The sequence below is a fragment of the Phyllobates terribilis genome, unplaced genomic scaffold (assembly GCF_046119375.1).
Source record: "Phyllobates terribilis strain yellow unplaced genomic scaffold, ASM4611937v1 Scaffold_2__4_contigs__length_985480577, whole genome shotgun sequence".
In the NCBI taxonomy this organism is placed as follows: Eukaryota; Metazoa; Chordata; class Amphibia; order Anura; family Dendrobatidae; genus Phyllobates; species Phyllobates terribilis.
Genome location: NW_027362762.1, coordinates 125,232,229 through 125,253,874, shown reverse-complemented (window position 1 = coordinate 125,253,874; position 21,646 = coordinate 125,232,229). Strand labels below are relative to the sequence as shown.

General features: G+C 43.6%; 1 protein-coding gene across 1 annotated transcript in view; it reads right to left on the bottom strand.

Annotated features, from left to right (window-relative positions):
• UFM1 (ubiquitin fold modifier 1) overlaps nucleotides 1–20,842 on the bottom strand; it is a 32,022-nt gene extending 11,180 nt beyond the window's left edge. Inside the window, exons 1-3 of the mRNA XM_073662573.1 lie at nucleotides 20,713–20,842; nucleotides 7,527–7,583; nucleotides 3,691–3,748 (exon numbers count right to left, since the gene is read on the bottom strand). Of these exons, the coding sequence (XP_073518674.1) occupies nucleotides 3,691–3,748; nucleotides 7,527–7,583; nucleotides 20,713–20,714 (117 nt within the window). The 5' untranslated portion in view covers nucleotides 20,715–20,842. The remainder of the gene's footprint in view (nucleotides 1–3,690; nucleotides 3,749–7,526; nucleotides 7,584–20,712) is intronic.
• Between the last annotated feature and the right edge of the window lie 804 nt (nucleotides 20,843–21,646).

Below are 21,646 nucleotides of genomic sequence, written 5' to 3'. Positions count from 1 at the left end.
CCCAGTCCTTGGAGGGGAAGAACTTCCCTTATATAAACCTAGGGCTGAGGCAGGGTTAGTGAGTAGAGAAGAAGTATAGACAGAGAAGAGAAGCAGATATAGGAAAGAACATCAGGAGCTCTGTGGGAGCAGTGCTACAAGGAGTCAGGGGCTGGCAGCTGCAGAGCTCGCCCTGACTGAGAAGTTATCACCGGACCCGGAGTCCGAGGCTGTGGGGACTAACTCCTATCCAGCAGCAGAAACCGACCGGCAGGGGATTGCAGGTCCTCTGGCCCAGAAACCCGAAGGCACGGTCACACGCGTGGGACCAGCACCGCCGTCGTGGAGCGGAAGCTACTAGAAGGCCCCGAGTCACCGGCCATACGGGTGAGCACCACACGGTACACTCAGGGACGTGGGCTGCTTATACCCGCTTCTAGCAAGGTAGCCAGAAGAGTATCGTTAGTTTGGGAGGCCTACAACTCTGCCTGGCCAGGGGAGATCCCATCTGCTCAAGGACTGACCAGGCCCCAATCGCTAGCCAGTACTCCGGGAGGGTCTATCGTTGTCACCAGTAAAGACCCTGAACTACACCGTACCGTCTCTGAGTGGTTCCTGCTACCCCCATCATCCACGTCGGCTGCCCTGAGGCCATACCCCTCCCGTTGGGGGTTATACTATCACGCTGCACAATCCTACCACCGGCCTCAGCGGTCTGCCCTGCAGCAGCAGCTCCTTAGCTGTACTCAACGGGTGGCGTAGTCGTCCAACATCTACCGCTAATACAGCGCCACTTAGTCCGACTCCCTGGGCACGGACCGGATCACCGCCACGAGACTACAACCCTCAAGAGATCCGGCTCCGGGTAAGCTCCCGCATGCGCAACGCAGCGCGACACAGGCCCAGGGGCGCGTCACTTACAGCCGCCGCTCACAGTGCAGGGAGTAGTGAACTGTAGCCGCTCACGGTACCTGTATGAATGAAAGCCAGTGGCACCGGGAAAACTAAAGTTCTTTTTCTCCTGGGAGCCGGCGGCCGGACACCTTTCTAACACTATTAACCTGCAGATTAGCCCTATATTTGCATAGCGCTATCGAACAAGACCGGTTCCCTTTAAATCCATTGATAAGGGTAATAGTAAAATTTAGATGTCACTTCATTCATACATTTCCAGGAGGACATACGAATATTGGCACAACACAGTTCTAAGAGAAGATGCTCCAATATTGTTATTTTATAGAGAATGCATGTAGTAAAAGGAGCATCACTGCTTGTCATTGTAGGGGATCTCAAGTGCATATAAGTAGCCTCCTATTACTGTCTGTGCAATCCACAGGGGAACCAAAAAATTGTCCTGGTCATATAATGGACACTGAGGTGCACAACTTGTTACAAGTCATAGGATGCTTGGATGTCTCTGCCCTGTGTGCAGCAGATCAGCAGCATGTTCACAGGAGTAGCATCCACTCTGTTTAACGGGGCAAACCCGCAATGTTCCCATCTGAAATACTCCTCATTTCTTGCCAACATTTTATTCTTTGTGCAGTTGGAAATCTGCAAGTAAAATTTCTGGTGCATGTACACAAGTTTGCAGAAACACCATTCACATTATGGTATTATGGAATGTGGATCTTATGTGCATTAAGGGTAGGTGCACACATTGATTATTTGGATGCAGAAATTTTGCATCTCTTGCTGGGAAAAATGCTCATTTTTTGGCGCATTTTTGGACAGCAATGAATGCTAGAGAAATATATAATAAATATAGTTAGATATAGACAGAGACAGACTTATAACAGCACAACCCCCTGGCACTCTGTGGAGCTTAAGGAACAGCTTTTTATGATTACATAAAAAAATGAAAAAAGTTACGTCCCCCCCCTCCTTCATTTTATGTAACCAGCAAAGGTAAAGCAGACATCTGAGAGCTGATATTATCAGGCTGGGAAGGTCCCTGATTATTAGGCCCTTCAAAGCCTAAAAATACCAGCCCACAGCCACCCAAAAAGGGGCACATCACATGATATGCATCAATTTTGGTGCTTTGCCTTCGCTCTTCCCAATTGCCCAGGTGCGTTGGCAATCGGCGTAATGGGGCTTATGTCAGCGGTGAAATGTCCAAAAACACAGCTAACATCAAGCCCCTGTACAAGTAATGGAGAAAAATGGGGGGGGAGGCACATCGATTTTTTCATTTATTTATTTAATAATAAAAATCTGCCCAATAAGCTCCACAGGGTGCAATTTTATTATATGTTGGGGGGTGGGTGTTGTACAATTATATGTCTATATGTCTGTCTATATCTATCTATTATCTATAGTATTCACTGCTGTCTGAGACAGCAAACAAAAACGCTACAAAAACGCAGCAAATCCGCAATCATTTTTAGACCTGCGTTTTTATAGCGTTTTTAACTGACTTCATGGAAAGTCAATGGGTGAAAAAATGCTGCAAAAACGCTGAAAGAATCGACATGCGGCAGACTTGATTCTGCACCAAATCTGCAAGTCACAAATAAGAGACGTGTGCATGAGACTTCAGCATTCTCATTCACTTTGCTGGCATCAGGATTCACTTCAGGTTTTGTGACAAATCCGCACGATAAAAACGCGGCGTGTGCACACAGCCATAGGGTCAGAATCCACATCGAAATCCGTGTGAAATCTGACAGATATAAACATACCCTAGCTGTAATGAGCCGTGCACCAATGTGTCTATCACGTGGCAGCGACAGATTTTTATCTACCAGAAGTAGAGCTACACATGGTTTCCACTGGTGGAGAGGAGAAAGCTGCTGCCAATCACCTCTAGTAGTGACCCATCTCCTCTAAAAAAATGGTCGGGTGTTAAAATTACAGCTACCTAATCCTTTTCTTCCCCGACTTTATCTGTTCAAATGTTCATCTAGTCCTGTCGAAATGTATGAATTAATCCCACTTTCATCTAAATGTGTATGGGGAGCGGGACTTAAACCATAATGACTGCCATCCATGACTGAAAGCAGAGATCTTGAAAGTAGAGATGGTGTGAATCCATTTTCGAGTCCCATTCCATCGTCCACAACAGTGGTCTGTTTGCACCATGGGAGCAGGAGAACCTCTCATCTCCGAATGTCCGTGACTCTTTTTGACTAATCGGCCGCGGATGCTGGCAGGTAAGAGGTGGTTCTCCCCCTCCTTCGGTCGCAGGGTGGTCTTCAGAAAGTGACCCTTTGATGACAGTTTAATAGCAGGAGGTTTTTTTTCTTTAGATAGAGATTAGCCCCCAGGTGAGATACTAACATCTAGCTGTTGACTAGTTACTGCCAGGGATGGGTAGGGGGGAAGCATGTCAGAATCTTCATGTCATCCCCACAATAAAGGTTGCTATGGAAACCTGCTCCGGCATTGACATTTTAATCAGCTGGTAAAAAGGAGCAGGAAACAATCTTTTCCAGACGACTTCCCTCGTTTACTTTGCCCGTCTCCTATAAGCACATTATGGAAGATTCACAAATGCAGCAAGAAATAATCCGCAAATTGGAAAGAGCGATGGAAATGCAATGAAACGACTACTCCATCATTTTAAAACAGTAATGGGAGGGAGCAGCAATGAATGTCAATGCCACCACAACAGCTGCTAGACGACCACAGAGGTCTCGGTACGCTGGGTTGGCACATGTAGTAGTCCCGGGAACTGGCGTTATATTAAAAGATTAGCTCTGTGCTCACCTCCTCTGCTGCAAACTTCAGGACCGCCGTGAATGGCGTACTCTCCGGGACACACAGCCTGCCGACGAAATGTGACAACCTTAGGGAACGCTCATGGGTACAGCAAATCTGGATGAATATGATACCGATTTGCCACTCCACATTGCAATACAAGGATGGTTATCGCTTTTAACTGTTCAGCAAGTAAAGCCAGGCCATTCCCCCAGTGACAAAAGCTGATTGGGAAAGAAAGGCCCACAACCATCAGCTTATCACAGTCCGAACTAATTAAAAGGGTTGTCCACTACTCAAACAACCCCTGTTTCCCCCTTGCTACATAATAACACCTATAATCACCTCTGATGCCAATCCAGTGGTGTCAGAGGAGAACGAAGCCAGCACTGATTGACAGCAGGGATCACATGACAATGTCACACAATCCCTGGGAGAGCCAATGATGACATCGGCAGAACGGCGCCCGCACTAGAGGGGAGTATAAGTGTTATTATTTTACTAGGGGAAACATAGGGATTGAGAAGGCGTTGTCCCAGTAGTGGACAAGCCCTTTAATTAAGAGAGTCTAGTAAAATGAATAACATCTGTATATAAACGGCATACGTAAGCTCTTGTCATTTTAACCCTGTAAACCGACCTTCATACTGTGTTAGACTTTTACCTTGTATTTCCTACATACTAGTCTCACTATAAATTCTATGAATGTGTGCTGACTGCCCCGGGCATGTGCTGTGATGATGGGTATATTTTTAAAGCTGCAGATGCTCAGAGCAGCAGTGACTGACAGGTTTCCCAGCCTGAACTGTAAAGTGAGCCGGCAGAAAGTGCGCATGCGCAGCATTCATACAGTGCATCAGGAACAGTTCAGTCATCAATGAAACCCCAGGGGGTGTTACTAGAGGCTCTAAAGCTTGACTGTTTTGGGATCCAGCACTTCCCACTTGAAAAGAAGCAGATAAGCAAACTAAGTGTGAACACAATAAAAAAATGTGTTTTCTTGAAGAAATGCATGGGTAGTTTAGTGTTACCATAGCATGTATGGAATACAGGCAGAAAGACAAAGCACTGTGTACAGCAGGGGGCCAAAATGATGGGACAGGTTCCCTTTAAAAGGGTTGAAAAGAAATAGAACATTATGGCTTTGTTTTACAAAAAGTGCCCCCCTGGCCATGGGTTGTACGTGATATTGCAGTTAACTCTATTCACTTCAATGGACCCAAGTTGTAATTCCAGACAACATCTATGGTCAGAGGTGGCGCTGTTTCTTTGAAAAAAAAAAAAAAAGCAGTTATGTTTCTAAGCATGGATACATCCTTTTGGCTTGGCTCTCCTGACAGTTCTGTTTAGTGAGCACTTGTATTCTTCATGATATAACAATTCTGGAGTATCTTTTCTTAGAACTTGAAGGGGTTTTTCCAAGAACAAAAGTTCATTTTAATCAATAGATCTTGGAATAATAATAATTTACACAACTGGATGTGTTTAAATAAAATGTTCCTGTGCTGAGATAATCTTATAAATGTGCCCCTGCTGTGTACTGTGTAATGTCTGTGTCTGACCGTACAGGAACATGGTCTGATCATACCACATCTCCTGAGCAAAAGAGTATACAGACAGGACAGCAGGGGATCACAGCTGATTCTTGATGTGAGGTAAAACATTTCGCTGTCTGTTTTTAAACAATGTTTTACCTCAAAGAAAGAATCAGCTGTGATCCCCTGCTGTAATGTCTGTATAGTCTCTTTTGCTTCCCCCCTGCCCAGGAGCTGTGGTATGATCAGACCATGTTCCTGCACGGTCAGACACAGCCATTACACAGTACACAGCAGGGGCACATTTATAAGATTATCTCAGCACAGGGACATTTTATTTAAACAATTGTTGAAACGATAATTATTCCAAGATCTATTGATCAAAATGAACTTTTGTTGGTGGGAAAACACCTTTAAGGTTGAGATGTTCCTCTGTCATTCATATTGAAATTTATGAATAATTGACATTTAGGTGTTACCTGTTTGGGGGGGGTGTCTGTATAGGACACACCTCTTTGACAAAGGATGCTAACTCTTAGTTTTTAAGTAATTTAGAGTTTTTGAGGAGAAATAACAGTGGAACAAAGCAAGAAAGGATGTTCTAGAATTGTTACTTTATGGGGACTACAAGTATATAAACTGAGCAAAAATGACAGGAGCAGTGACAGGTCCCCTTTAAAGGGAGGTCCCCTTTAAAGGGAACCGGTCATCTGTCATCCTAAACCGCAGGCACGATTAATCAGAGTTTGGCTACATGAATGCAGTCAGGTATATTTTTGCTCAGAAACGCACCTGCAGCGGCGCTGGAAAGGGCCGGCCAGAGGCGAAGCTGAACTAGTCTCATCTATGCTATGCTCGCCGGGTATCTTTGCGATATACCAGACTGCATTCATTCAGCCAGGCTCTGATCATGCTGCCTGTGGTTTGGGCAACATTAATCAGATGACAGGTTCCCTTTAATGGGAATTTATTGCTGTAACAGTCCCCCTGAACTTCCAGAACAGGGAATCAATATGCGTTATGTTTATAAACTCAATGTAGTAACAAGTATCTGCATAAACCATAAAATGATTTTGGTGCACAGAGAACTCTGCATTGTGCCGTTCCTCTGTTATTCCTCCTGGAAATGTGTGAATTAGGAATTTATGGTGAAATCCACAGAATAATTTAACAACGGCAGCGTCAGTCAATTTACATTGCAGGCATTTTCCAGTGTCTGGGTCAAATTGTGTAAGATCGAAAATGCTGCTACAGTAATATAAATTTTCTGTTTGGAAAATCTGGGCAGAAAATCTGCAGCATATACATCAGCCAACCTCAACCAACAGATGTTGTAGCAGCTCCGATTACTCCTGCATCTACATTTAAGGTCCATGCACACGGGACACTTCCTCTGCAGCAGCAAAAAAAAATCCACAGTGACAAAAAAAGCACCACAGAGTGGAAAATGCTGCTATTTACCGTTGTAGCATCAGATAAAGCTATGGTAAAAATTCACAGTATAAATTGAAAGACTGAGAACATCAAATATTCAGCGTCAATCAAATCTTGGAGCAGATATTTTTATCCGCAGTGCATGGATACAATATTACTAAATCTTTACGATGATCTAAACGATAAATGTGCTCATAACTTAAGGAGGCTTTTACAAGTTAAAGGAATCTGTCAGTAGATTCAACCCTCCTATGCCGTCTATATGGGCATGCAGGTTATAGAAAACTGGATAAAAAAATACCTTGATATCTATGATATGAGGTCTTATTCCAGAGAAATCCACATTTTTCTTAATATGTAAATAAGCTGTTAAGATCTATGGGCTGGACATAGATCTCCCTGAGAATCTGCCTCCAGAGGTTATTATAAATGAATGCCAACTCTCTGCTCTCCTGACCTATACACTGCCTGACAGAAGTTATGTCACTTATCCATGTTATGTAAATAAAAGCTTATAACCTGACGTTAAATTCATCCATTGGTTTTATAAATTACTCTCATGAAAACTGAAACCCTTCCAAATTTGGTTTAGGTTAAGAAAATAAATTGGCATCAATGCTGAAATATTGATCATTTCATGAACACAGAAGGGTCAGATTTTGGCAAGACAAAAGTTTTGTCACCTGTTTCATATAAAGCACCCAATCCTAGTTTACATCCTCAGTGCTCAGTAAATGATCGGTTAATTAGTGGGTGTGTATAAAAAGATAGCATCACTTGGAAAAGTGCTTGAGAACTTGGTCACACTATATAAATCCATGCAACTGGCAGGAAGGGGTTACGGTACGAAAGCTCAGAGGAGGGGTTTGTACTTACACTTTGTAAGGAAGTCGGGGGTCCGCTGTAAGCGTAATCTTAAATGTTACCTTTGACCTGAAATAACAAAACATCATTACAGTAATTACCGTGCTGACATTGCCTCCGAAAGCAGCTGACATTTCACTTCCAACCATTGGCCATCACATAATAGCATTATACTGATTGATGTGACATATATGTACATATATATATATATATATATATATATATATATATATATATAATCTGCAGTAATAAAATCCCACACTGCCCTTATACAGTCGGACTCTGAACGGACATAAAAATAAGTAGTAGCCTGAAGATGGAGGGAAAATCAGCGTATATATGTATACACACATATATACACACACACACAGATATAGATATATATATAACATTCTCTCTATGTGTCCATATTGTCTTCTCTACTAGTAAGGGGTGAGGCGACTTTATCTCTGGTTAGGAGGCAGCTCCCTGCAGATGAAATAGGCACACAACGCCCAGACAAGTTCCTATTGCAGTAAAAAAAGAAAAATTGGACCACACAGGGTCTCTCTTTATTAGATGCCTCTATATCAATGTTCCCTCATCTCCAGTCCCCAGGACCCCCCAACAGATCAGGTTTTCAGGATCTCGTTAGTATTGCACAGGTGATGGAATTATTTTGAAGGCATTAAAAAAAATGCCACAGGTTCTCTCACCTGTTCAATATGAAGGAGATCCTGAAAACCTGATGTGTTGGGGGGTCCTGAGGACTGGAGTTGAGAAACACTGCTCTATAGTGTATTGTGAATGTGTTATAAAAGGACTCTTGGCATAGGATGGGTCAATGGCACCTTACGATAACTGAGAAAGTCCGTGCTCGTCTAGTCAGAACGTGGCCGGAAGTATGCAAATCCCATACATGTGTCACGTGACTGTTCACTCTAATCAATACCATTGGAGAATCATAACAGTTGCGCGGTGCTCATGCTGTAAGGATTCACAATTGTGATGTCTGATTGCGGGAGTCCAGACAAACCCTTTTATGTGGTGTTAAAATGTGATGTCAACTTTGCCTAAACCTTATTCTATGTTTATTCTCAACTCTTCATTTAAAGGGGTTGTCTACTACCACTTATCCTTAGAATACATCGATATAAAATTAGCAGGGGTGGTCCGATCACCAGCACCACCAGTGATGAGTGAACTCAAGGACCCTAATGCAAAATCTCCAATTATCATGGGGTGTCAGTAGGATCACCCCTCCTAAGTCGTCTATATGGGCATGTAGGTCATAGTAAGCTGAATAAAATGATACCTTGATGGGCACAATCAGATGTCTTATTCTAGAGAAATCCACATATATAAATGAGCTGCTAAGATCTTTGGGCCGGACATACAGTACAGACCAAAAGTTTGGATACACCTTCTCATTTAAAGATTTTTCTGTATTTTCAGGACTATGAAAATTGTACATTCACACTGAAGGCATCAAAACTATGAATTAACACATGTGGAATTATATACTTAACAAAAAAGTGTGAAACAACTGAAAATATGTCTTATATTCTAGGTTCTTCAAAGTAGCCACCTTTTGCTTTGATGACTGCTTTGCACACTCTTGGTATTTATAGGTAATCATGCCCTCTAGCAGGGGTCGACAAAGTTGTTCAGAATCTAGGAGCCAGCCAAAAAATTTAAGAGCCAGAATTTTTTTTAAGCAAACTTGGTTTTTAATTTAACAAAAAAAACATTACAAATGTTATAAACAACATTTTACTTTTAAAGATAATAAATATTATATTTTGATATTTTAGATTTTAGGCAACATTCTAGTGTTTTTCACTTTGCTTTTTGTGGCCATGAACATGCCTTGTGATTTTAGAGCTGAAGTACCAGTGGTCCACAGCCTTGGCAGGATCAAACGCCTTCACAGATGGCCCATTCATGGTGATCATAAACAAGTCACTTAAACTTTCTTCTTGCATCCTTGATCTGAATTTATTTTTGACCATGTTCATCAAACTAAATCCTCTTTCACAACATGAGGTTGAGACAGGGAGCACCGCCACAATCGACAACAGGTTTCCCAGAACTGGAAATCTCTCGGTGTTGGAGAGTGCCAAATCCAGAAGCTCACACAGTTTCTTTCCTTTTCCAAGGACCTTAGACTCATACCACTCATTGAGGAGTGAGTGAATGCATTGGTCATCACTTTCAGGTGGAGATAGCTGTTTACGAAAATGATGAGCCAATGCAGTAATCTCAACCACACCGTAGTCTTGCAATGTTGTTCCTGCTGGCCAGGCAAAGGTGTCAAACACTGCGGTGGATCTTTCAATATTTATATCACTTAGAAATCGCACTGTCAAGTATTTGGCTGTGTTCACACGATGCGTATTTCATGCGTTTCCGCGGCGTTTTTGCAGTTGCGTAAACGCCGCGGAAACGCATGAAAAACGCATGGTAGAAGGGAAGCAATGTTCCCCAATGGAAATCCGCATGTGCTGTGCCCATGATGCGGATTTTTCCGCGTTAACGCTGCGGTCAAAAATCCGCAGCATGTTAATTAATTTTGCGGAAACGCGGCGATTTCGCCGCCATTGACTTGCATTAGAACGCGCCAATTCCGCAAGACAGCATTTGTACTTGCGTAATTGGTGCGTTCTAATGTGCGGATGGTACCCGGGTGTGGAGGAGAGGAGAGTCTCATCCACACCCAGGTACCATTAAAAAAGCTGTAAAAGAAGAATAAAATAAAAAATAAATGTATTCTTACCATCTGTCGGCCCGCGCAGCGCTCCCGCTTGGTTCCCGGCACTTACAGTGAGTTGTAGGACCTGCGGTGACGTCAGAGTCATGTGACGGGTCACGTGACGCTGACGTCGGCAGGTCTTTCAATTCAAAGTTGCCGGCAGCCGGGAGAACAGATTGAGCAGGACAGCGCGGGCCATCGGAGGTAAGTATATACACTCTCTCGGGTCACACTATATAAATCCATGCTGTTTGCATGGATTTATATAGTGTGACCTAGTTGTCAAGCACTTTCCAAGTGATGCTAAAATCGCCTGGAAAGCGCTTGTCAATCTGCATGCGGAAACGCATGTGAATCTGCATGTGGATCCGCATGTATTCTGCAGGAAAAACGCATGCACAATCTGCATGCGTTTTTTCTGCCAGGGAGATGCAGAAATTTTCTGCTTCATTTCTGCATCGTGTGCACATACCCTTTAACTGCATGATTAATTAAATTAGCTTTTTCCTGCTGAATTGATGCAGCTACAGTGTTGCTCAGTCCATGTAGCTGTACATTTTGAAACAGTCCTTGAAGAGATGTTCCTGAGACAAATCTGGCTTCATGTTGTTTTGGTGCATCTCTAAGTGAATTGATTGTTGAAATTGTGCTTTTCACATGCAACTCAATTGTGCTTAAAAAAAGCTCTTCCCTTTGAAATATAAGTGACAAGTTTTTAAGAATTTCCAGATAGTCCAGTAGAAAATGGAGCATGTGAACAAATTTAAAATCTGTGAGCTTTCTCAGTAAACCATGGGCAGCTGCAGAGGCACTGTCTTTTTCCGCAGCCACACTTTCTAGGTGGATTGTCACGCATTTCCAGTCTTTGACAAGTGCAGACAGAGCACCGACTTTGCTTGCTACCCATCTGACATTATGCAAGTATTGGAATTTCAGAATTGTAAGCTGCAGGTTTTCTGCTACTTGCTTCAGCTGTCGCATTCTCTTAGGTGAGTATTGATAAAATTGGTAGAGTTTCTTTAAAATAGAGTCAAAATCATCAATTAATTTAGCTTGTTTTACTGAACTTAATACACTTAAGTTCAATCGATGTGCAACACAGTGAATGCCAATTAAATGACTGATGTTTTGGCGTATTTTCTGCACCAAGCCATTTTCGGTCCCAATCATGCTGGCAGCACCATCTGTACCAATGGCAATCAAGTGACTTGAAGAAAGCCAGCCTACAAGACCAAGTGTTCTAAGTTCTTCTGTGAGCGCTTCTAAATATCCATCTGCAGTAGCCATTTCAAGAGGAGAAACAGAAAGAAATACTTCTTTGACCCTGTTGTCCTTGATGTACCTGACATACAGAATCAGTTGTTCAACCCCTGCTTTGTCAGTTGAGCCATCTAGCATCAAGCTGACATATTTTGCCTCTTTGAGCTCACTGATTAGGTTTTTCCTGATTATTTCTGCAATATGGGAAATGAATTCTTTGCATCTTTTATCGTTTGCATATTCCTGTCGCACAGCACTCCCTAATTTCTCCGTCAACTCTAGCAACCCTTCAAAATCTGTGAAAGGTCTGTTGTTTTTGGCAATATAATAGGCCACATTAAATAGAATGGTCATATGTTTAAAAATGTCTTCATCCATTTTCCTTATACAAGCAGCCAATGGAGTAGCTTCTGGATCCAACGCTGCATGTTTAGCCTCCACACAATTTAGATGCTGGAGAGACTTTGCGTGCTTTTTGAAGGTTTCAAGTTTAACCACTTCGCGCCAGAGCCTGTTTTTGCCTTCGTGACCGGGCCAATTTTTTCAATTCTGACCACTGTCAATTTATGAAGTAATTACTCTGGAACGCTTCAACGGATCCCCCTGATTCTGAGATTGTTTTTTGTGACATATTGTACTTCATGATAGTGGTAAAATTTCTTTGATATCACTTGCGTTTGAGTGTGAAAAAATCGGAAATTTGGCGAAAATTTTGAAAATTTTGCAATTTTCAAACTTTGAATTTTCATGCCCTTTAATCAGAGAGATATATCACACAAAATAGTTAATAAATAACATTGCCCACATGTCTACTTCACATCAGCACAATTTTGGAACCAAAATTTTTTTTTTGTTAGGAAGCTATAAGGGTTAAAAGTTGACCAGCGATTTCTCATTTTTACAACAAAATTTACAAAAACATTTTTTTTAGGGACCACATCTTATTTGAAGCGACTTTGAGGAGCCTTTATGACAGAAAATACCCAAAAGTGATACCATTCTAAAAACTGCACCCCTCAAGGTGCTCAAAACCACATTCAAGAAGTTTATTAACCCTTCAGGTGCTTCACAGGAATTTTTGGAATGTGGAAGAAAACAATGAACATTTAACTTTTTTTCACAAAACTGCTACTTTAACCTCAAATTTTTAATTTTCACAAGGGCAGCCAGAAAAAATGGACCCCAAAATGTGTTGTGTAATTTCTCCTGAGCACGCTGATACCCCATATGTGGTGCAAAGCCACTGTTTGGGTGCACGGCATGGCTTGGAAGGTAAGGAGCGCCATTTGACTTTTGGAATGGAAATTTGACTGGAATGGATAGCGGACGCCATGTTGCATTTGGAGAGCCCCTGAGGTGCCTAAACAGAGGAAACCCCCAACAAGTGATCCCATTTTGGAAACTAGACCCCTCAAGGAACTTATCTAGATGTGTGGTGAGCACCTTGAACCCCCAGGGGCTTCACAGAATTTTATAATGTTGAAGTGTGAAAATAAAAAAACACATTTTTAACACAAAACTGCTACTTTAGCCTCAAATTTTTAATTTTCACAAGGGCAGCCAGAAAAAATGGACCCCAAAATGTGTTGTGCAATTTCTCCTGAGCACGCTGATACCCCATATGTGGTGCAAAGCCACTGTTTGGGCGCACGGCATGGCTTGGAAGGTAAGGAGCGCCATTTGACTTTTGGAATGGAAATTTGACTGGAATGGATAGCGGACGCCATGTTGCATTTGGAGAGCCCCTGAGGTGCCTAAACAGAGGAAACCCACAAGTGACCGAATTTTACAATCTACTCCTCTGTATAAATTAATCTAGTGGTGGGAAAATAAGTAGATAGGTAAATGGTCACTAAACCCATAGATGAATTCCCACAGAGGTGTCATTTCTATAATGGGGTCACTTCAGGGGGGATTATGCTGTTCTGGCACTTTTCAGAGTACCAGAGCTAAAGAATCCCCCCTGAAGTGACCCCATTTTGGAAATGAAACCCCTCTGGGAATTCATCTATGGGTTTAGTGACCATTTTAACTCAATGGATGATTTCCAGAAACAAGCACGCAATGGAAGGTTTAGATTCTGGAGAACCCCCCCTGGAAATTAAGTGAGCTCTACTCGAATGTGTCATTCACTAAATGAACCAAATGTTTGAATGACAAATTGGGATACATTTTTACAGTTTAAAAACGTGGTTCTGTGTGGAAGATTTTAAAGCAGTCAGTGACGCATAAGGCTGGCAATGATGGGCATTGTGGGCAATAGTAGCGGGTATCACGCCTCATTCCTCTCTTAGTACATACACGACATCTTTTCTGGGGGTTCCTTCTTGTTTCCGTTGCTGGAATAAGTGCAATAAAATGTCGCTCAGTGAGTCTTTTCACATCCTCAGATTCTAATGGATGAGCGGGGCTAACACTTTGAAAGACAAGATTTTCAATTACCTTTTCTTGATAATCAAGAAAAGGATCTGAATTTCCTGCTTTTTTGTACAACACAAAAGAATTGTATGTGGCCACCTGAAACAAATAAATAACCAACTTTTTATACCAGGTATAGGACTTTCTTGATACCTGGTATGGCTGTAGAACCTGGTCTGCAAGGTCCACACCCCCCATGTGTTTGTTGTAGTCAATGACTGACACGGGTTTTTGCTTCGGAGTGGTGGATCCTAGTTCTACAGTGGCCCTTGTGGCATCTGTGTGGATCGAGCTGAGGACAAAAATATCCCTCTTATCCCTATATTTCAGGGCAAGCAGCTCTCCGTTGCGTACAGCCCCTGACTGCCCCTTTTGAAACTTTTGGTTGACCAATGGTTGTGGAAACCCCTGACGGTTTTTACGGATGGTCCCACAAGCCCCGATGTTGTGTTCAACCAGACTTTTAAATAGGGGTATGCTGGTGTAATAATTGTCCACATATAGATTGTAGCCTTTTTGAAAAAATGGACTTATCAGCTCCCAATTTTTCCAGATGTCCCCAGATAAGTAGGGCATCCTGGTGGGTTTAGTTGGCTATCTTTCCCCTCATATATGCGAAAAGCGGATGTGTATCCGGTTGAACTTTCGCACATTTTATAGCGCTTTATTCCAAACCTTGCCCTTTTAGATGGGATAAATTGCTTGAGGTGCAGTCTTCCTTTGAATTTTACAAGGGACTCATCTATAGAAATATTTTGTGTTGGGGTGTAGAGGCTTAAGAATTTTTCTGACAAATTTTCAATGATGGGTCTAATTTTATATAACCTGTCATGTTCTGGGGCATTTCTGGGCAGGCATTGACTATTGTCGTTAAAATGCCAAAACCGCATGAGCATTTCATAACGGGTCCTAGGCAGAATGACTGAAAACATAGGGGTGGCTTGAACAGGGTGGTTGGACCAGTAGGATCGAATGCTCGGTTTTTTAACAAGCCCCATGGCAAATGTAAGTCCTAAAAAATTTTTTATTTCCGGGACATTAGTTGGTGTCCATAAATTTGCCCTAGCATAGTAAGATCGGGGATTCTGGCTTATTAATTGGGACGCGTATAAATTTGTTTGCACGACAATATGCTCTAGCAAGCTGTCTGTAAAAAACAAATTAAAAAAATGAATTGGTCCAAAATCTTCCACCTCCACATTTATACCAGGAATGGTGTTGAAATCAGGGCTGAATGGAGCAGCCGAATCCGAAGCCTCCCATCTGGGAAATGCTAGATCATGTGGCAAAGCCCCTTGTACACTGGCGTGCGCCAATTCACTAGTAACAGGGACAGCGCTTGTACTGGGCAGTGTTCCCTGATTTGGAGACGTTTCTCCAGTAGCGCTATTTGCCCCTATTGCTGTACTGGTCCTTGGGCTTGAGGATGGAACAGAATCACTGCTCATTTCTGGGCTCTCAGTGTCGCCGCTACTAAAGCCCTCAAAATCCATATCTCCATCTAAGATTGCGCTGTCATCAGTGTCAGAACACAGCAGGGCATACACCTCCTCTGCGGTATAAGTCTGACGGGCCATTTTATTTTTATATTTTTTGACTGGACTGAACGGACCGGACTAAAAGGACGGGACCGGACTGGACTGACCGGACTGACTGACAGATCTGACAGGACTGACTGACTGACAGATCTGACAGGACTGACAGATCTGACAGGACTGACTGACTGACAGATCTGACAGGACTGACTGACTGACAGATCTGACAGGACTGACTGACTGACAGATCTGACAGGACTGACTGACTGACAGATCTGACAGGACTGACTGACTGACAGATCTGACAGGACTGACTGACTGACAGATCTGACAGGACTGACTGACTGACAGATCTGACAGGACTGACTGACTGACAGATCTGACAGGACTGACTGACAGGACTGACTGACAGGACTGACTGACAGGACTGACTGACAGGACTGACTGACAGGACTGACTGACAGGACTGACTGACAGGACTGACTGACTGACAGATCTGACAGGACTGACTGACTGACAGATCTGACAGGACTGACTGACTGACAGGACTGACTGACTGACAGATCTGACAGGACTGACAGGACTGACAGGACTGACTGACTGACAGGACTGACTGACTGATAGATCTGACAGGACTGACTGACTGATCTGACAGGACTGACAGATCTGACAGGACTGACAGATCTGACAGGACTGACAGGACTGACAGATCTGACAGGACTGACAGGACTGACAGATCTGACAGGACTGACAGATCTGACAGGACTGACAGATCTGACAGGACTGACAGATCTGACAGGACTGACAGATCTGACAGGACTGACAGATCTGACAGGACTGACAGATCTGACAGGACTGACAGATCTGACAGGACTGACTGACAGATCTGACAGGACTGACTGACAGATCTGACAGGACTGACTGACAGATCTGACAGGACTGACTGACAGATCTGACAGGACTGACTGACAGATCTGACAGATCTGACAGGACTGACTGACAGATCTGACAGGACTGACTGACAGATCTGACAGGACTGACTGACAGATCTGACAGGACTGACTGACAGATCTGACAGGACTGACTGACAGGACTGACTGACAGATCTGACAGGACTGACTGACAGATCTGACAGGACTGACTGACAGATCTGACAGGACTGACTGACAGATCTGACAGGACTGACTGACAGATCTGACAGGACTGACTGACAGATCTGACAGGACTGACTGACAGATCTGACAGGACTGACTGACAGGACTGACTGACAGGACTGACTGACAGGACTGACTGACAGATCTGACAGGACTGACAGATCTGACAGGACTGACTGACTGACAGGACTGACTGACTGACAGATCTGACAGGACTGACTGATCGACAGGACTGACTGATCGACAGGACTGACTGATCGACAGGACTGACTGATCGACAGGACTGACTGATCGACAGGACTGACTGATCGACAGGACTGACTGATCGACAGGACTGACAGGACTGACTGATCGACAGATCTGACAGGACTGACTGATCGACAGATCTGACAGGACTGACTGATCGACAGATCTGACAGGACTGACTGATCGACAGATCTGACAGGACTGACTGATCGACAGATCTGACAGGACTGACTGATCGACAGATCTGACAGGACTGACTGATCGACAGATCTGACAGGACTGACTGATCGACAGATCTGACAGGACTGACTGATCGACAGATCTGACAGGACTGACTGATCGACAGATCTGACAGGACTGACTGATCGACAGATCTGACAGGACTGACTGATCGACAGATCTGACAGGACTGACTGATCGACAGATCTGACAGGACTGACTGATCTGACAGACTCACTAACCCTAACTCTTACTTTCTTTTTTATTTATTTTTTTTTTTACTTTCACAGTGGCAAGGCCGACAGCTCTTGTCACACTGTTTCTCCTCTGCTCTCTCACTGAGATCGGAGGAGAAACTGCATTTATCAGGCAGATCGGCCGGGAAAGTTTGTTGCTAAAACAAACTTCCCTGGTGATCTCTCTGATTGGCTGGTGTGACGCTGACATCATCGAGACCTGAGCCAATCAGGTCTCGATGATGTCAGAGGTCACAGCACCGGGATCCCCGGCGCTGACAGGTATGTGGGGGGTCCCGATCGCCGACCACCGGCTGTCCCTATCTTTTAAATGCCGCGATCGCTATGGATCGCGGCATCTAGAAGATAGGAACAGGTTAACATCATGGGGACCTGATCCAATCAGGTCCCCATGATGCCACATGTCAGAGCAATCGCTCTGAACCGGTACCGCAGCGCTAGCAGGACCCTGGGGGTCCTGAGCGCTGCGGGACCACCCACCGTTTTTAAACGTCGGCGCTGCACAGAGCCCAGGCAGCGCCGACGTTTATGTACAGTGGGCGGTCCTGAACCGGTTAAAGGGTCCTGAAAATCCTTTTACGATCCTAGATGCTTGGTCAGCAATGCCAGGGAAGGAAGCACAAATCTCGCATATAGCTATACCAGTTGTAAGGTCAAATTTAAGCCATGCGAGTTCTTTACACCACTCTTGCCTAAATCTCCTGGGTCCAGCAGTTTGACAACGGCTTGTTGATGGGGACTCCTCTGCTGGTGGGTCAACTCTTGTTTCTTCAGTTACCTGTTGCCCGGCACTTTCTACCTGTTGCACTGCGCTTTCAAGAGAGGTCTTTGTAAAGAATTGTGTCATTTTCAGTTGCTTTTCATTTTCTGGTATTCTCTCTGTTGCTCTGCGCTTCATTTTTTTCCTGAACCCAGAAAAGAAAAAAAAATGTGCACTTTGCTCTGCTATGCCAATTATAACTTACACATGATCTCTTTACCCTTCTTTGTCCGAGTGGACGAGGCAGTACTCCGGCTTCGTTCTCCCGGCGGCACCCGACTTTGTTCTTCCAGCAGCACTCCGCAGTCCGCCATATAGTACCCATATAATAATGGGATACACTGTGAATATACTGCCATATAGTAACCATATAATTACAGCATATACTGTGTATATACTGCTATACCCTACTTACAAAAAGATTTAGCAATGTAGGAAACTCCATTCAGTGGTGGTCCAGCAGGATAGGGTCTCTCAGCACTTCTAGAGAAGATTAAAAATCAATCTGCCTTATTATCCATATATTTTATTTTCTAACCATAAGAAGTTTCAAATCCTTTTTTGTAGGAACAACACTTTTCTAAATCAATGAAACAACATACTCACCTTAAATGTTTTTTGGAGGGAAAAGTAAAGATAAATTGTTGTTCCGTTTTTTTCTTGACATTTTTTTTAAAATTTTTACGAATGCTTTAAAAATTGCTTTTTAAAAAAAAATAAATAGATGTCATTACATTTATAAATTTTTTATATTCTCAGTTTTTTTCTCAGAAAAATCAAAGAAACTAATTTTTTTAAAAAAAATGCCTGTTCCGTTTTTTTGCTGACAAACTGTACATATAGACCCCCTCACACACGGCATCTCCCCGGGGAGCACGGCCTTTGTATGTACTTACACAGGTAGCGGGAGATGAGAACGGGCCCCCGGCCACAGCGATCCTTCCCCCGTAACCCAACTCTCCCTGTCCAGTCCCGGAGCATAAGGGGGGCGGAGCAAAGTGGAGAAGGCGGCCTGAGCGATACTGTCCCTGCTTCCTCCGATTGGATGACTCCGTGCAGGAGGTGGGATTCGATTGAGAGTATTTTTTTTTCTTCTCAACTCCTCAAGCACCAGGCAACATTTTCTAGGCGCCACTGGCGACCAGGCGCCTGGGTTTGTCGAGCCCTGCCCTCTAGGACAACTTATATATACCAGGGATTTGTTGCAATTTTTTGTAAAGACATATTTTCAGTTGTTTCACACTTTTTTGTTAAGTATATAATTCCACATGTGTTAATTCATAGTTTTGATGCCTTCAGTGTGAATGTACAATTTCCATAGTCATGAAATTACAGAAAAATCTTTAAATGAGAAGGTGTATCCAAACTTTTGGTCTGTACTGTAGATCTGCATGGGAATTTGCCTCCAGAGATTATTATAAATGAAAGAGGGAGTTATCAGTGTGAGACATGTAATGACAGACAGTCTGCTCTCTGGATCTACATGTCTCACACTGGTAACGCCCCTTTCATTTATAATAATCTCTGGAGGCAGATTCTCAGGGAGATTTATGTCCGGTCCATAGATTTTAACAGCTCATTTACAGATTGAGAAAAATGTGGATTTCTCTGGAATAAGACATCGGATCACAGATATTTAATTCAGCTTCCTATAACCTACATGTCCATATAGACAGCTTAGGCGGGGTGATCCTACTAATAGATGCCCTATAATATATGGAACGAAGGAGCCTTAGTGAGACTGTAACCCCAGCACTTATCATACTTACACCCTTGGATAACACGTCTGATGGCCAAATGTTAGTAGTGTACAGAGCAGTACAACAGAGTGTAGTGGCCGCTGACGGTTACTGCAGATCAGCTCCGCTGGAACTATGGTGTTCCATTCATACACGGATTACAGACGTTCAGCTGACAAAATCACGGCTGATTGGTGGAGGTACCGGAGCATCATGGATTTTGTATTGATGACCTATCCTAAGGATTTTTGTGTTTCGATGCCTATTGCTCCCGCGCAGCTGTCCCCCGCTATCCTCCTGCAGCATCATTGCGGACGTGCAGGACTGGGAATTCACTTCAGACATTGCTTGCTCTGGACAAGTGAGCGCTGTGAATAAAGCTAACGGGAAGTGCAGCACGGTGGTCCAAGGAGCCTTAATTTGCATATCACAATTATTCTGAAAAAACTAAAAACTGACATCTACAACACAGGGATGATGTATATGGAGCAAAGGACTGTTTACGGGGTATAGATCCAGTTTTGGGGGGCAGGCTCCCTTTAAAGTGAGGGGCAAGATCCACATGACATATTTCCTGTGGATTTGTGCTGTAAAGTTCCACCATGACCGGATATAAACGTGGAAATTCACACAGAAAAGAAAAACCCAGCACAAATCTCCCTGCTGTGCAATCTACGGGTTTGCAGCTCTTGTACTCCGCCATGGACAGTGGCATCTCCTCTACCCAGGCATTGCTGCTTTACTGGACTTGAGGCAGTGCCCAGAGGTATGACCACAACCTGCAACTGTGTAACGCTGGACTCTGCTGACATGCCAGCTGTATACGGCAGAGCTGTCACTACTGCCCCGCAGGACACAAGGCGCCGCCATGATACTCACATGTTGTATGAAGATCCGTTCCCTCCAAAGTATCACCCACTCTGCCCAACACAGCTGCAGCCGCACCGACGTCTACGTCACCCTCGTTTACGGCTGTCCACTGTGATGCCTGTAAGGAGATGCCTCACATAAGCGCGCAGAAAGCAAAGCAGTTACTACACATCTATTCTGTATGGTGAGGAGTCGCTTAACTGACAAAAGTTTCCAGATATTTAAATATAAAAAAGTGGATATTTTATTATTTGCCTTGTATAGGCAGAGCAGGACACCCCTCTGAGGGTCCTGACATTTTATTACGTGTTCATTGGCTTCTAAGGCAGGCCGTGACATGACGTCACTGTGTATGAGTCAACCGGCGGCCATGTTTAGTGAGGGCAAGACGCTGACGTGGGCGAACGTCAAGTGTATGTTTCTGAAATATCTTTCTTGGTGATGCGTTTTTTTTTATCAAGACACAATACAGTTACTTAAATAATTATGATGATATGCTGAAGGCATGCTGAAGGCATGAGCTATACATAGACTCTGCAGATATCTGTAGTGAGAACATAGTAAATACGTAATAAAGTAAATAGAGATGCACACTGTCAAGTTTCTTTAATATTAGCCTCCATATTTCTTTTCAGATAAGCCAAAAAAGATTAAAGAAGACCTGTCACCTGCTCAAAAAATTGAGTTAAATACCTTATAAAAGTCTCTGAGCTCGACTGATTCTGCCATTTTGTTTTCATTCTGCGCTGCGTCGCTTCATGACAGATATCCACAGTTATTGCCTTTGGAGCGCATTATGTGAAATCTCTGCTTGCAGAACAACTGGACATTTCTTCTAAGTTCTTTCTGGGGGCATTCACTTTCATCCCTCCTTCCCAGACGCTGCCAATCACAGCTCGGGAGCTGATCTAGCAGTCTCAGATGCTGCTGAGCTGTGATTGGC